This window comes from Acyrthosiphon pisum, chromosome X, assembly GCF_005508785.2.
Source record: "Acyrthosiphon pisum isolate AL4f chromosome X, pea_aphid_22Mar2018_4r6ur, whole genome shotgun sequence".
Classification (NCBI taxonomy): domain Eukaryota; kingdom Metazoa; phylum Arthropoda; class Insecta; order Hemiptera; family Aphididae; genus Acyrthosiphon; species Acyrthosiphon pisum.
In genome coordinates, this window is record NC_042493.1 from 82,749,439 (window position 1) to 82,767,755 (window position 18,317).

The window sequence follows — 18,317 nt, forward strand, 5'->3', positions numbered from 1 at the left end:
TGAGTCTAATCTGTAATCTAAATCTGTAATTTTCAGTCAATATTTCCTAGAAATTATAAGTAAAAAATAAAGTTATATAAATAACAGTAGGCCCGCCATATACCGCCTGGTAGTTAACTGATTAACAAGTTTACCAAGTTATTATTGAGGGGACTTAAAGTCTATACAATTAAAATTAAATCGACCTATAAAATTATCATAGGTAGACAACAAATGTGCCGTGTGCGATAGACCGCATATGACGTATAGAAACATGTTGGTAGACGGAAAGTTTGAGGTAGACCGCATACGAAAAGAATAACGGCGATTTTGAATATATATATTTTCGGTTGTAATTTGTAGAAATACAAATATTATACTTTTCAATTATATTATTCATCATGACATTAATAATATTTATTCTGAAATGGCTCTTTTCAAACCTAGTAAATTTGGTAAAAATTTTCAATCATAATTCGTTTTCAGAATTAAAATCCATCAAACCATTCTTTCAGTTTTGTCTTGATTTTTGGTGAAACAGCCACTTTTTTTTTTCATCAACTACATCCGTTTTAAGAAAAAAAACATTTAATAAAAACATTTTTTGATTCCATCGTTTCTTTTAAAGATTGAATTACAGCAATATTGTTCATTCAATCCTGGTTTACTTTCCTTTTAATTTCCTCGTATGAACTACACCTAAGTCCTAACTACTTACTAATTTTTTTGAATTTAATGAAAATGTTATTCAAATTTTACTATTATAATTTATAATTCTCTTGACTTTTAGATTCTGAGCGGAACGAGGAAGTTATTGGTTTTACAATGGTCTTTTTTTTCTTTTTTTTTTTATATATATCCTGTATACAAAATGTCTACCAGGAGGAGTACTTCGATTTCAACATAGTACCTTATATTTTAGAAAATTGATTCAAGATTGGATCGATTTTCTCAATAGTTATTAAATTCCACGGGAAAAACCGCCGAAAAATTACGAAAAAACACTAAAAATGGGATTTTAATCTCTAATGCATTGTTTATCACAATAGAAACTAATAGAAAATTATAATATTATTATAATATTAATTCAACTTGCATGATAAAATAAATAATATAAAAATATAAAATATCCAGACTGACAAACCGTCTCCGCTCAGAATCGTTTTTCTTATACAGTGATATTATATCATTGAATTCAAATTTAATACTGTCCATTATACAGTGACCCACTTCTAACCTACTGTACAGCAGAGCGACATCCACTTACCCAACTTTTTTAAATATCATGGTAAAAATATAATAGGAACCTTGTATTAAATTTTCAAGTATTTTTACTCAACAAATAAAGTTTTATTGACATTCATAGAAAAAAAAACTAATAATATTGAAAACTTAAAATGTCCCAAAATAGTCCCATAATTTTGAAAATTGTATCATGTATAGAAAATGGAAATATAAGCAACTAGTGAAAATTTCATGTATCCACTGTCATTTGCTTAAGAGTTGCACCAAAAACCGAAAACAAATTTTGCGTAAAAATTCCCGTTTTTCCTTAATTCTTCTTTTGTTTTTCACGGTGCTTTTGAAAACTACTGGTAAACTTTTACTTTTGACCCCCCCAAAGTACCAGCTAGATTCACTTTCCTATCATAAAAGATACTGTTAAAGAAAATCTAAGCATTTTTACTGTCCTAAAAGGTGATGACAGACACACAAATAAAAAAATAATCAAAACACACATCATAGTAAGATCAATACATTCATCGTTCCACTCAGAATCTAAATTTGAAAACAAAATTTTTTCAAAATGTTATCGTGTATAGAAAATGCTAATATAAAATACAGTGAAAATGACATATGTATCTATTTTGTAATCATTTTTTGTTTAACTGTCAATAAAATGTTATTTATTGGGTAAAAAAGCGATAAAATTTAATACAAGGCTCCAGATGTATTGTTACAATAGTAGTTGAAAAATAGTACTAATACCTACATAGGCAACATTTTTATATTTTTTTATAAACATATAAAGTTTGATTTTTGACAACATTCAACAAATTTATAATTTAAAAAGGTGGGCAAGTGGATGTCGCTCTGCTGTATAGTAATTAGTAGGTTACAAGTGGATCACTGTATAATGGATGGTATTAAATTTGAATTCAATGATAGAATATCATTGTAAAAGAAAAACGATTCTGAGCGGAGACTGAATCTAGGTATAAGATATATTATACTTATATCTATGGTATTAAAAAAAAAATTGACCTATAATAGGTACCTATAATAAATTCCAAATTAATCGTATCACAATATGTATTAAGTACTTATAACGCGTTATACATCAACAACAAACCGTGATACTATCATAGATATATAATAGTATACTTAAGAAGTTTCAAGTATACCCACGAAATATATTATACAATCATAACAAAATAACTAAAATAGTTATTCCAGGTTTTTAATAAACTAGCGAACCAAAATTGATGATATGACTATCAACATTTTCAGAAAAAAAAGCTTTACCAGAATCCATTAAAAAATATAGTAGGTAGTTGCCTTTTGAAAAAATAAAGTTGATTGTGCTATTGGTACACCTACGTATTTAAAAACTTTGAAATTGTTATAAAAAAATTGTCTATTAAAAATAAAGAAACACGTCTTTAGTGTTAGACACCTCGTTGGAGGTGACGTGGTGGAGGTAATCGGCGCATGTACACAGTAATCAAGGGAAAGGGGACGCAGAGCTGACTTAATGGCACGATTAAAGATAGTACTATCTATAGATCTATAATCGTGCTTAATGGTAAGAAGTTTTTAAGAGCCCGTATTACAATATTGTTAAACCACCGAATTCGGCCGGTTAAATCAGTAGGTTAAGCGAAACCGAGGTTTAAACTATGATTGTAAAACGTAGCACACTTGATGCAGTCTATAATACCCACCATGAACTAAGAAGATTCTTAGTTCATGATACCTACTACAACGAGCGCAGGCCGTCGATACTAGGTATAGATAAAACATTTATGAATGTTTAATCTATGTACTAGGACTATGACGCCGAAGCAGTAGGTACGTACCAACTCTCCTAACATAATATTAATATTTATTTAATATTATTATTATTAATAATATTACGATGTAAGCAACATGGCATGATCGCAAAATTCCAGATTTGGTCCAAGTCCACGCAATACGTCACTTGCTTACCCGTATTATCATATTGTCATTAAATTATTATTAGTTATCACGGGCGTCCGTGGTTATATTTACTATACACTACTCTACGGATCTGACAGTCAAAAAGATAAAATCATACCTTGTTTTTATATCATGTTACGTCGCTTCCCATTGGTCATTCCCGCTTATCGTTGTCCGTTGACGGTGCGTCGGTTCACGTCTTATATGTATATGATCTAAGGTTCACGTCCTCTCATGTGTAGTTCTAGCTTTTAATCTCTTATCTCTTTAATCTATAGCTTTCTGCCGAGACCACATTGTTACGACCGACGTCCGACGCCAAGCTTGATACCAACCACGGCTGTAGCTTCGTGTCATGTAATTGAGGTAATTTAACTAAAATAGTTTAATACATCATTTATTCCTCCTATATTGCGTTTTTGTGTTCGCGTTCCTCGCTGTAGACAACTGAATGTTTTGGGTGCCATTTTCATATATAGTTTGGTAAGCATAATATCATTTATTATATTTCAATTATGTTTCGTTTCGTTCAATGCTTTCATAACAATAATTCTAGATAATATTATAACGTCAGATCGTCTGCTGCAATAGCGGTAATTAGATAAAATGTCAAACAACTTAAATCAAAACGTTCCTGGATACAGCGGTAACGACTCGCCTGAAACTAGTAATAATGACAACCCAGAGAAGGTAGAAATTATTCCTAAGCCAGAAGTTCCCTTTGTAAGCAGATATGGCATGAAACATGCCAAAAATGTGAGTAATACTATTACAATTGTTAAGTAAGCGAACAACACTCACAGACTCGTTGACTGTCTTATACTGAACCAAGATTGTTTCGTTTTTTTTTGTTATTACCTACCTAGAGCAGTGGTCAGAAACCGGCAGCTTGGTCACCTTAATGTTTGATGATAAATAAATTTAGGTACGTGATAATATAAAAAACAACAAAATATGTTGGAAATGTGTACACATACATTTACAACAGTAAACACAATATGTATATTCTGCGCCAGTGGCGGCTCGTTAGGTTCACATAAGATGGTACACAAACCTTTTAGATACCTATGTAAGATGGTAAAAAATATTAATTTTATTATAAATACATACCCAAAATAATGTTCCTACTAATTACTTATCTAAATCGGTAATTCATGCATAGGCGCAAATAGAGGGTGAGGGCTGGGATTGCTTAGCCCCTCCAAAAACTAATGTTTTCATTACTATAATTTAAAAGTACTGTAAGAGTATCAAGTATAGACCTGATCTATAGCCCTCCAGATTTCAAACACTTTACGCTTATGAATTCATGGCCAATGTACGGTGGTGTGTATTTTTCGACAGCACGGCACAATAAAAATATAGGTCTGGTGGGTACATTTAATTTACTCCAAACAAACATGTATTACTTGTCGCTAATATTTTTACGGCCACCTGGAGAATAAAAAATGTGTGCTCCCCAAATTATTTAATCGTTAATTAGACACACTTCTCAACACGAAAAGCTACAAAACCTTTTTTCTATCATTATTTTCTTTTTATTATAGACCAATTATAATTTACTATAGGAATCTACTAATTTTTATGTAATTTTTTGGGTGGTTTGTATGCTCCTTTGCACCATAGCATGGTCCCCCACTGCTTTGCACATGTTAAGAACATGACCAATTTGTTGTCTAAAACCGTTTTTTTTTTTTCATATTAACTGGTCTAGATCTTAACTATCGTGGAGTATATGTTATGTATGTCAAAGACGGAGACACCAATTAATGATTATGTAAAGTCCTGTAGAGACCAATAATTGGTGGATTTATATGGATTTATTGTTGAAAACAAAAGTATTATTTTAGAGTTAATGGATTTTGTTTGGAGTTTTGCCAATTTATTATTGTTTTAAGAGCATCTTAATGGCCATTCAAATAAAAATCATCTTTTTGAAATGTCAATTTATCTAGGTTTAACTTAATAATCTAATTTAAACTAAATTATTTTCTAGTTTCTACATAGGTAATTGTACTTTGTACTCACTTGACATTTTTGAAAGTAGATATATTACCTTAAATAGATAAAAATTATTTTTAAATTTTTAACGTTTTTAGATTTTGGTTTTTTTTTTTTAGAGTTATTAAATTATCGAATAAACTAATTAAGTGTATAAAAAGGTATTTAAAAGAAAAAAATGATTCAGCTCTTGTAAATTAAACCTATATCAATTAAAAGTATTTATTTAAGTGTTTATTTTACTAAACTTTAGAGGATCATAGCTAATAAACTAGTGAACTAAAATTGATGATTTGACTATCAAAATTTTCAGAAAAGAAAGCTTTACCAGAATCCATTAAAAAATATAGTATGTAGTTACAGTTTGAAAAAAAAATAAAGTTGATTTTGCTATTGGTACACTCTGTGTGTAAAAATTTTGAAATTGTAATAAAAAAATTACCTGTTAAAAATAAAGAAACACGTTTTTCGAAATTCAATGTCATCGATCCATAATCGTTTAAAAACCCCGCGTACAATGACATAAAATACTTTCTGTATATAATATATATACTATGTTTTATTCTGTAGTATCTATAATATTTTGTCCTTTTGTTTGATTAAATAGAGCCTTCAGGATGTAGAATTTTACCGTGCGACGTTGTTTAACTTGAAAACTGAACCCGTTGAGGATAGAGAAAGACGTTTACAGGAGACCAATAGTTCATTCTTACGACGGTGTAGGGACCCAAATGAAATTTGTGCATATTATAATGAACCGGTAGAAGACATACAACCAGAAGAGATTAATATTGAAATAAAATCTGAACCAATCGATGAAATTGAAGAAGACACATCATCGTTGTATATGGAAACGGAACCATTCGATCTACCTGAGGTCTACTCAGAATCAAGAGAAAACTCCTCTCAAATTAATGCATTTAACCCTAGGGAAAATGAGTTGGAGAACAATAGGATACAACAGAGTAGAGAACCAGAGGAGGAAATAGACCAACAAGATAATATACCGATAACAGTACCTCTAGTTCTTACATTTCCTCTGGAATCAGAGGAAATAGATGAAACAAACATGCTACTAGTAGTACCAGAGACAATAATCTCATCAAATACTACGACAGAAACTCCCTCTTCAATCAACCCAACAACTATCCCTAGAGCAAGCGACTTGGATAATGCAAACACAAATAGTGAGTATCAATACTATTTCTTTACAATAAATAACTGCAATAGTGACCATTAGTATTAGCTTGAAAATTACTATAGTTTTTATAATCTTTTATTCCATATTTCAATTGTATAATCATATAGAATATAGCTAACCCAGCAAATGTGTATTCCCTACAAAGAATTTATGTTGGCGGCAGCATCTCGCCAAAACAAATGCCTAGGGCCAAAGGAGACCAAAATGTGAATAAGGCTTTTGATACCTTGTGGTTTCCGAGATTACCAAGTACCTACTAACAAACTCACAAAAATTTTTTTTTAATACCACTAAATATCTCAGCCTGATGACCTTAGATTAATATACGGTTTGCTGTTTTAGCTAGAGAGTACAGAAGTATACATTTTGGGATAATTTAAAATTTGTACATGCGCAATACAACTTGAGTTTTGTTAAATAGGTAACCTCAATTTTGTCACCAGAAATGGATAGATCTTTTTTTCTACCTTTGTAATTTTGATCCATTGACCATGGTTTTCATGATCCATTGACCTAAAGTTTAAAATTGACTGAATTACAGGGATACACCTTTTCAAAGTTTAAAAATAATTAGATTTTTAAAAATTTTTCCAAAATCGTGGTATTGAATGTTTTTGTACATGAATTTAAAAATTTTTATTATGAATTAAGAGGATGTTATACAAACATTGGTTGTCTCCATCTTATGAGTGTGTAACATAGTAAATTGTACTCTCAGCAGAACACGTGTAGCTCTGTTAGGTTAAAAATTAGAGTGAATTGACCTCTTATAAAATTCAAAGACAAGATTATTATCTTAGTAATCTCATCGTCTTTTTATTATATTTTGTTTTTAAAGTGAGTTATAAGTATTTTAAGATGTACAAGCAATTTACAATTTTGAAATACTCAGAACCCGCTTTAAAATTAAAATATAATAAATAGTCCAAGAGGTTGCCTAGATAATAATCTTACCTTTAAATTTTATAAGAGGTCAATTCACTCTAGCTTTCAAACTAATGGAGCTAAATGTGTTCTGCTGAGCATACAGTTTATTATATTACACACTTGTAAGACAGAGATAATAAATGTAGGCGTCCTCTTAAAACGTGAATTACTTAATAACATATTAGTTTTATACCTAATATAATTTAACTATCTATCTATCATTTTGTTTCAGTTTGAAATTGTTTTTTGTCAAAATCGGTAGACTATTTTTAGTATATAAACCTCAACCATACAATTTTGACTTGCCTCTAATAATATATAATAGGTATTACTTAATTTTACATTTATATATAATATAGGTTTACTATTGTAAATGACAAAATAAAATAAATTAAAGATCATTATATCTAATCATAGTAACTATTTTTATTAAATCTATAACCAATGACAACTTTACATAAAAAAAATATTACATTTTTATGAGCAAACCACAAATTCTATCCCAGTCTCAAGGAATCTATTTATCTAACTTTAATTCTTTAATTTCTTCACCACAAGCTTGCTTATAGGAGGTGACCAAACAAACTATTACTGTATTATTTATTGTAACTTTTATTTTATCATATGTTTGCAAATATACATTATTATTATTATTATTATATTTTGTAAACTTTCCGGGCGTATATATTATAATATTATATGCCTGGATATAATATCACTTGTTATAAGATATATATTAATAATAATTTATACTTAACTGAATAAATTAAAAATGTCTTGAGGAAAAATAATAAATTTTCCTTTGTATGTATCAGATATTATATTATATGTAGTTTGAAACATAAAAATTGAATTTTGAACAATTGATTAATTTTCCAAAATGTTTTTCAAGTCTTTTACCAATATTAGTTTTGTAATTATTGTTTATTATATATTTTATATAGTTTATGAGTTTTATACTAGTGGAGCCCAAAACATTTTTTTTTTTTGCAAAAATTAGGTGTTTGTTGGAGACTTGTGAAGTATTGATTCCGTGTTAGGGGAGTGAATCAACTTTTTATACTCAATAGTAGAAATAATTATTTATGAAAACATTTATGCTTGGCCAAAAGCATTCATTGAATTTAAATTTAATACCATCCATTACACAGTGACACACTTGTAACCTACTGTACAGCAGAGCGACATACACTTGCCCATCTTTTTTTAAATTGATATCTTTCAGTAGAAAATACATGAGTAGAGTTGGGAAATTTAATTTCTTAAAAAAAAACCTCCAACGTGCACTAAAAAAAATATTCTTTTATGCCCTAAATTCTGAATAATCCACTAAATTAATGTTATAAAATTGGTAAAATTGATTACAAAAAAGTTTGACAGATAGAATTTATTATTTTGGACTTCTTTAATCTGGAAAAACAATTATTTCTATTCATTATTATTATTATTATTATTTTTTATTAGTTTGTAGAACCTCGATGTATTCATTGTCCAATAAAAAACTAGGAAAAAAAATTCTAATGTTTTTGTAAATTTTTTTGAATGTTGAACTACAACATCAACCACTGAACCTTATTTATACAAGACATGATAATATATAGAATCTAATAGGTCAACGATTAATATGTTATCTATTTTAACTTTTGTTTCAGTAATAGAAAACCCGGCAAGTGTACAAAGAAAAACACGAAAGAAAAAAGATGTTATCCTTACACCAACTCGTGTTTCCACAAGGATAAAGAAACCTAGAATAATGTATAACATTTAATCATAAATATTTTGCTTTTCTCAATATAAATGTACAATTTATATGAGTTTTCTATTAAATATTACTGTGATATTTATTTAGTTGACTTTAATTTTAAGAATGTTTTAATACATCATTATTTTATTTCATTTGATTTTATATAACTTTGGCTATAAGTTAATATTAATAGATATTGTATATAAAACAGCCTTCAAGAATTTAATATAAATTGTGGTCCTAATCCACTTCCTAAAAATAATTTTAAAAACTATTATGATAAACAAGGTCAGTAAATATTTTTTTTTTATTATTTTTTATTATATTTATAATTAATATAATCCTAATACACTTCCTGAAAATAATTCTAAAAACTATTATGATAAACAAGGTCAGTACATATTTTTTTTTATTATTTCTTATTATATTTATAATTACATTTATAACAAGCCTTCAAAAAAATATTAACAAATAGAATTCATCTTTTTTTTTATACATTTTTATTGTAAATAATATTTGTTATAATAAATTTATTTTTTTCCTCAATGAAATTCTTTTCTTAGTTGGGTTTTTGAAGATCCAGTGAATGAACAAGTATTTTAAATTTGTTTCTGCAGGTTATCAGTGTGATACTTTACAGTTTTGTTCTAAATAGCACCCTGAAGATCTATAAAGCTTAGAGCAGAGGTTCCCAAACTTTTTTATTGTACGACCCATTTTGAGAATTTTTTTAAAATTGGCGACCCACAATACATTGAATGACCTTTTTTTTTCAATCTCGCAGATAACGATTAACGAAAAACTGTATTTGAACTTTGAACATCAACGAAAAATATGTATTATATCAATTTATAGCGCGACCCACAGTTTGGGAACCTCTGGCTTAGAGCATAGGCATATAATTGGATGAGTTTATAATTTCAACGGTTTAAAAAGATTCATCATTATCAACCAGTCATAGTATGAGATCCACTTACCCACCTTTTTTTAATTTGTAACAATTGCCCGAGATATAAGGCACACACACATTTTAATTAATCAAAAAAAAAATTTTGCTCAGATTAAACTGTTTATTTTTAACTTTTATCTTTGATTTTTTTTTAAAATTAGTTTTAAGAAAAATTAGTTAATAAAAAAAATGTTCAGTGAAATAAGTCTTAGCAATTATTTTATAATGTTACTTATGTCTAATATTTTTGTAATTATCACTTTTTTTCTGTTTACTATATAAATCTATTAAATTTTACATTAATTTATTCTTGTTTAAGACTATACTTTGAAACGGAATAATCCTGACAATTCCTATATTTGTGTCTCAATCTTAGTATCTAATTTATAATTTGAATAAATACTCTCCCAGCACAAACTTTGCTTACATGGGATAGCTGCAATATCGTATTCATACTGACATTTTGATGTTAAAAATTGTTGCAATAAAACTTATGATTATTATTAAATTAAAAAAGGTGGTCAAGTGGATGTCGCTCTGCTGTACAGTAGGTTACAAGTGGGTCACTGTATAATGGATGGTATTAAATTTGAATTCAATGATATAATATCATTGTATAAGAAAAACGATTCTACGCGGAGACGGTATGTCAGTCTAGGTATAAGACATATTATATACTTATCTATGGTATTAAAAAAAAAAATTGACCTATAATAGGTACCTATAATAAATTCCAAATTAATCATAACACAATATCCATTAGGTACTTATAACACTTTATAAATCAACAACAAACCATGGTAGTATCATAGATATATAATAGTATACTTTAGAAGTTTCGCGTATCACGAATAATATTATACAATCACAACAAAATAACCAAAATAGTAATTTCGTCCCAATTTGGACTTAAAATGACTATAAAAATAAACTGTGTTTATGTATTTTTTAAATTTTTTGGTAACAGAATTTTGTTTTAAATTTTTAATCCTTAGCTATAAAAGTTGAACATTTTATATATTTAAATATTTTTAACTACAAAATAATTATTCAATTTTAAATGTTATAAATGTTGTCAAAATTCAAACTTTAAATGCTTATAAAAAAAAATTGTGCCCATGTATTTTCAATATTTTTCAACTGCTATTGTAACAATATATCAGGAGTCTTGCATTGAATTTTCATGCTTTTTTACCCGACAAATAAATGTTTATTGATATTTATAGAAAAAAAAAACGAAAAAAATTGAAAACTGAGAATGTCCGTAAACAGTTCAAAGATGTGTACAGAAAATGAAAATATTAACATTCAGTGAAATTTTCAAATATCTACAGTCATTCGTTTTTTAATTACAATAAAATAAGAAAATCGTCACATGAGAAATCGACCGAATATCAAATGTTGTAGAAATATGAATTTCAAACGCTCATAAAATTTAATTTGACTTGTAGACATTTTTTTTTTGATAAAGGTAGACAGTATTATCCTCATATTCTTCATCTTGTATTACATTTTCAAATCTTAGATTTAAAAAGAATAATTTTTACGAATTCTTAACTCAAAATAATTCGCTTATTTTCGTGATTTTTACATATTTTGTCAATTTTTGAACTTAAAATGATAATAAAAAAAAACCGTGACAAAGGATTTTTATATTTTTCAAATGTCATTGGAACAATATAGTAGGAGCCTTGTATTAAATTTTCAAGTATTTTTACTCAACAAATAAATGTGTATTGACATTCATAGACAAAAAAACTAATAAAATTGGAAACTGGAAATGTCCCTAAACAGTTCAAAACAAATCAATATATTTTGATAATTATATCATGCATAGAAAATAGAAATATAATCAACAAGTGAAAATTTCATGCATCTATGGTAATTTGTTTTAAAGTTACACCAAAGACCAAAATCAATTTTCTCGAAAACAGATTTTGCGTAAAATTTCCCGTTTTTCCTTATTTTTTCTTTTGTTTTTCTCGGCGCTTTTGAAAACTACGGGAAAAATTTTACTTTTGATCAAAATTCAAATTGAAATATAATAAGTACAAAATAAGTTTATTTTGAGGAATGTGGAATACAATTATTTATTACAATAATACAATTTATTTATTCTGGGTTATTTTAATAGTTTTTTCTTTATTAACTTGTGACTTAACTTAATTAGGTATCAATTATTGTCATAATGTGCGAACAGTTGATTTCACTAACCCAAGTAAATTATTTTCATTAACTTATCCACTTTAGCCTACCAAAATGTCTATAACTTGATCGACAATACATCAGGTAAATAATAAACAGATATAAACATTGTTTAATTACTTTAATTAAAAAACAATTTTTATCAAAGTCAAAAGACAAAAATAATTCAAATACGGTCCTGCATTTTATTTAATAATAGTAATAATAATAATAATAATAATAATAAATAACTAAAGTGAAAATCGTAATTAGGTACCTATCTATTTCTATACTGCGGCCCACGAGAGTCCATATGTCAGAATGCGTCCGTCACTGCGCATGGGCACGTAGCCGAATAGAGGGAATGGCATCATGGTGGGAGAAAACAGACGTTACGTATTACTATATGAATGCGCGGTTTACGTATGGACTCTCGTGGGCCGGAGTATATGTAAATTGACTTGGTATTCTGGTAATCAGCAATCAGTCTGGGACTCGGATTATAATAATATTAAAAACCATAGAAATATGCATTTAGCATTTATGCTCTTATTTTACCTTTTAAATTCATAAATATTAAAAAAAAATTATATTTTTGGCATTTTAAATACTAATTAATTTAAGATAGGTATTGTGCGCACTTGAATTACGGCCAACACGAACGAAACACGACTAAAATATAGTTCTCGAAAACCTACCTACTCAATATACAGATTACAACAACTAGTTCAGACCGAATTATCTTTATCTAGAAGCGATTAGATAATAATATAAGAAAACAAATTCCTTATGAACCATGTAGGTATATGTGGGTAAAACCATCGGGCAACGAATAATAGAAAAACAAATATGCATGAAACACTTATTCGTAAAATACAGATATATGCAGTACGCCACTACACATCAAAAAATGACAAAACATGCAACAATACGCATTTAAAAATCATCTACTTGCATTGAAAAATCGTAGAACACAGAAATATGCAAACATGCAGTAGGTACAAATGAAAAAATGAAAAAATATGCAATAATATGCAAAATAAAACTTGGAATTCAAAATCTTTTTTGGACTGTTTTAAAAAAAAAACATGCAAATGCCTATTATTTCGAGCCCTATACTAATCACTAATTAAATCTAGAGAATAGGAGATAGGTACCTATTAATTCCTTATAATTATTAGGAATTTGATAATACCTTAATTAAGCACAATAATTGTATGTACCTATATACTATAAATACTAATAAATAATGATATCTCAAAATAACTGTACTATTCAGATTCTTGATGAGAACACGAGCCTAATCTATTATTTAATTTGCTTTTTCTTTCCAAGTAAATTTTAGAAATTAGATTTTTGTAAATTACCTACTTATTTCTATTTTAATAAACTGATGATAGCTATATTTATTTTAACATTTGGGACATGTAAATTAAACGTAATTAAAATTCTTGTTATAAATTAAAAAATTTTTTTATTAATTTCCAATACCTACCTATCATTTTCAAATTTTATCTAGTAAAATCAAATTGATAAATTATCTATCTCAATATTTAAATAACAAAAAAAATTACTGCTTTCCATTTCTAACCTACCATAATATTGCTTATAAATAAAATCATATTTCAAAATTATTATTAAAAAAAAGTTATTGACGAGTTCGAGGGAACGAACACGGTGGGTCAACGGGTCGCGTATTATATAATATTATATAGGTTATAGGTAAATAATAAATATAGGTAATCTGGAAATGTGAATAAACAGTAAGCACTAGAGTATCTTTAATATTAAATACCTACCTAATACCATTAGGCATTAATACCATTAATACCTAATACTTACTACTTATTTATAAATTATAATCAATAATAATTGTGTAATGCAAATTACAAACATTGAAGAGTTGCGTTTATCGTAGTAGTTGAAATTTACTTAATAAACAGAAACGAACTATTTATTATATTAATATGATTAATATACTTACGGTTATGATCAGTGATAGATCCTCGGGGCGCCGCCATCAATCTACAGACCACTGGTACTTGCAAATCAGAGAAATGGTGAATATTGGAGTCTGGCGAAGAGACACACCGCCACTAGGTTAGTAGGTACCTACTCGCATGACCACCGATTTTGTTATAATAAACCGCTATTATAATAATATAATATATATTATATACACTATATTATAATATAATATGCGGCGAGTTTATACGCTGTAGTTAGCGAGTGGCACAAGTGTTCATCGACAGTCAGACTGGCGACCACAACTACAGTGCATCATGACGAAAGTAAGAAAGTTCTATCGCGTCGACTATCGACTATGGACTATGGAGCTCGCCCAGAACAGTGAAAACTGAACAGTTGAACAGTTGAACAGTTGTTGAACATCACGACGTTTCATCCCCTCCAACCGGAAAGGACGTGTAAGGCTAGTGGGGACGGTTCAAACAGTTGTTCTCACAAAGGATTTCTGGCTACCCGTAACGACGAACGATGAACTATTGAAATGCCCAGTCATTGATGCCGTTCGGTTTGGTGACCTGTTGCCACGAGAACAAATAAGTCAACCAAATCTCGATGCAGGTAGGGTGGGGGAAAAAAAATTTAACAATAATAATTAATGTAAAAAAATTTTAAAAACGCACATTTGCTTTCGATATGTCACCGGTACGTCACGGATCTAGGGGCGCCAGCAGAAATTATTGTCACTTTGTGATAAAAAAAAAAAAAATGATATACTTCAAATGTATTGAAAAAAATGTTTATTTTAGTCATTAGGTATTTTTTAAATTACACTGGGCATTAACTTCTGGGTGCCTCTGCCATAGCTTTATTATAATATAGTGGGGGGGAAGGATAACCTCATGGTAAGTAATCCCAGAACTTTAGACCCCGTAAAAAATAACCATCATAAAAATTAATAATTATGTGTACACGTATATTAACGAGATTTCAATGTCTTATATTATGATTAAAAGCAAGCTAATAATATAATAGAAATATACATTATTATAGAAATTTAATTCAAATTTAACACATCCATTTCAGTGCCCACTTAAGTTATTCAACACATAATTACCCATAGTTGCACCTTACTAAATTAATGTCATTCGCAAACACAGTGATATGGTATAGAAAAACGAGAAAGGAGATGCTTTACTTGTTACTTGTACAATAATAATATATTATTTCAACACATGTAAAAATCGTGCGTTATATTAATAAATAATATAAGTAGGCAATAGCTAATATTATATTTACCTACCTGCAGGGCTTACATTTGAAAAATAAATTCCGTTTTAAGTTATTTAGAATTAAAACGTTATTCAACTTTTGCGTTTATCGTTATTCAGAATTAAAACGTTATCCAAGTTTGCGTTTATCGTTATTTAAAATAGTGTTAATACCTATTAAATTTACAAGTAATAATTAACGTGGGTAGGTATATAGCCGGGTTACGGAATATAATATAATCAATTCTTAGATTGTTTGCATGAAATAATTAATGTTTCTATTAATATTTTACAATATTTCGTTTTGCGTTATGTTTTTTTTAAATGATATATAATATATTTTATCGTTATGTTTTGTTTTGCGGTATTTAATTATTTTTGATTATTGCTTTCCGTTATAATAACGTTTACAAATTTCTATAGTTTTTTGTCAAATATAACATTATAATCATAGTGTTATTATGTTTGCAAGCCCTGCCTACCTGTGACTAGTACGAAAACTACGTTCGCAAACCAAGTAATGAGTTTAGGTACCATCTTAGAACTGTAGAAGTGCCTGCCATACTAGGGCTGAATTTGTACTTTAATTTATTATATCTTATAATAAGTCATGAAAAATGGTTGTAGAAGGCTGACTTTAGTGGCAAAAATGTTTAGTCTTGTTGTTAAAACAAGTATTAACTAAATATAAAACAGAAATACAAAATTTAAAATTTAGTCTTCAATATTTCATTGTATCGAACATTCTATATATATATATATAGTATCATTTAGAAAAAAGGTGCCTTAGTTCCTATATAGTGGCTATAGTGGACAGCATAATAGGTCATTTGTGTAGATAGGTATATTGAAAAATGTATAAACATTAATCATTTGATAAAAACTATTGTGCTAACTGCTATTACTATAATTAAAAAATATGTAAGTTTACTCCAACCGTCTTCAAGCAGTTTATAGGACGATATGCAGCATGAGTAGCCAGTACCTATATAGGAACCATTATACAGACAGCAATTAGGATTTCGAAACATTAAGGTAGATGTTACTCATCGATTTCTAGCAGTTTTTTGTATTAATTCGTACTTTTATAATTAATAACGTAATATTAAATATGAATATGTAAGTATAGTAAAAAAGGCCAACATTGGCCCTTGTTCTTATATACAAGAAAAAGGTTGAACCCAAAAAGAAATAAGAATTACCTACTAATTTGCAAAAGTAACACAAATCTAAAAGGAACTCCTTTCTTTATAACTACAACTAACTTTATCGATTTAATTTAATTTAGGGCCGCATTTGGAGGGGGGCACTGGCTAAAACTGCCCCGGGCGCCAGTATTTTGGGGGTGCCAATATTTTGTGGTTGGAAATATGTTCCCTTGTGAATTATTAAAACTTTTAAAATTTAAATTATCACAGTATTATGTAATATTATTGTATTATGCTATTTGAAATTAAAACAACTTATGTGTTCATAGCAATATAGCTATCAGCGTTCGAGAATTATTAATATATATATAATTATATATAATTATTATACCTCATACAGTGGACGCTACACAGAAATTTGTTGTCTCCGCCTTACTAGAGCCTTACGTTTAGCTCCGTTAGTTTAAAAACTAGAGTGAATTGACCTCTTATAAAATTTAAAGGTAAGATTATTATCTAGGGCATCTCATAGGCTTTTTATTATATTTAAATTTTAAAGCGGTAATGAGTATTTTAAAATTGTTAATTTTATTGTTTATACATCTCAAAATTCTCATAATTAGTTTAAAAATTAAAATTATAATATAACAAAAGTCTATGAGATATTGAGATGCGCTAGATAATAATCTTACCTTTAAATTATAAAGGTTTAAATGTACTATAATTATTAAACCAACGGAGCTAACCGTGATCTGCTCAGTGTGAAATTTGCTATGCACTTGTAAGACGGAGACAACAAATTTCGGTGTAGCTGCTACTGTGTAACACTGTAGCGTCCTCTACCCTCTTATTATACTTTTCCCAAATTTTTTTTGATACAAATATTCAATAGACATAAGTTATTTATAATGACAGGCGTATTTTGCTAATAAGTGTGGCATGCCTACTACAAAAGTACAACGAATTAGGTAAATGTCATTAACAAATTCAGAAAAATTCAAAACATGTTTCAAAAAATATAATATTAATTTGCGTATAGCTTATATCGTTTTATTAAATTAATTTTTATTTTGTTCGTTTAATATTAAGGTATACGGAGGTCTTTAAGTAGTAGGTATAAGATTAAAAAAGTTTAAAACGCTGTCATCTGAACGGTGGCCAGTTTGAGGGTCTATGGACATTATATTTGAACGACATGAATCGTAAAAAGTAATTTTGAATCAATTCTAACAATAAACAAACTGTTTTGTTTTAACTTTTAATGTATTATTTAAGTATTTAACCAGGCTAACGAGCAGTATTCGAAGTTGGAACGAACTAGGGAACAATAAAGTATTTTCAGAGGGAGAGGGTTTGAAAAAGTACCACAAGTACGCTTAATAAAACCTAAATTATTTCTTATATTTTCTTATCATTTCTGAGTGTAAGGAGAAATTTAATTCGGTATCAAAAATTATTCTTAGGTATTTAAAACGATTTCTATTTGAAAATCAGATAGGTACCTACCTATACCTACCTAAAACCTATTATATACCCAGGGGCGGATTGGCCTATCGGGAAATCGGGAAACTTCCCGATGGGCCGGTTCTTGTGAGGGCCGGCAGGGCCGGTATAATTATTATAATATATTTACAAAAACAAATTATATTTTTATAATTTAAGCATAATATATATTAAGAAAATCAAATACCTACGAAGGTATTATGTTTAATATCTTAAACTATTGCAATTCATAGAAGGAATTTCG

At 28.4% G+C, this 18,317-nt stretch overlaps 1 protein-coding gene across 8 annotated transcripts; it reads left to right on the plus strand.

The window, feature by feature from the left end:
- The first annotated feature begins 2,762 nt into the window (after nt 1–2,762).
- Nucleotides 2,763–9,215, plus strand: LOC100169360. 8 transcript variants are annotated; one of them, XM_016807672.2, is made up of 6 exons: nt 2,763–3,051; nt 3,459–3,546; nt 3,624–3,663; nt 3,737–3,936; nt 5,789–6,368; nt 8,962–9,215. In XM_016807672.2, exons 4-6 carry the CDS (start codon nt 3,787–3,789, stop codon nt 9,075–9,077), a joined length of 846 nt encoding a protein of 281 aa, XP_016663161.1. In that variant the 5' UTR covers nt 2,763–3,051; nt 3,459–3,546; nt 3,624–3,663; nt 3,737–3,786; the 3' UTR covers nt 9,078–9,215. The 8 variants fall into 8 exon arrangements, with proteins under 8 accessions (XP_016663161.1, XP_029346158.1, XP_029346154.1 ...); XM_029490307.1 differs by lacking the exon at nt 2,763–3,051 and adding an exon at nt 3,133–3,363; XM_029490298.1 differs by having other exon boundaries at nt 2,764–3,051; nt 3,459–3,663.
- Nucleotides 9,216–18,317: the final 9,102 nt, after the last annotated feature.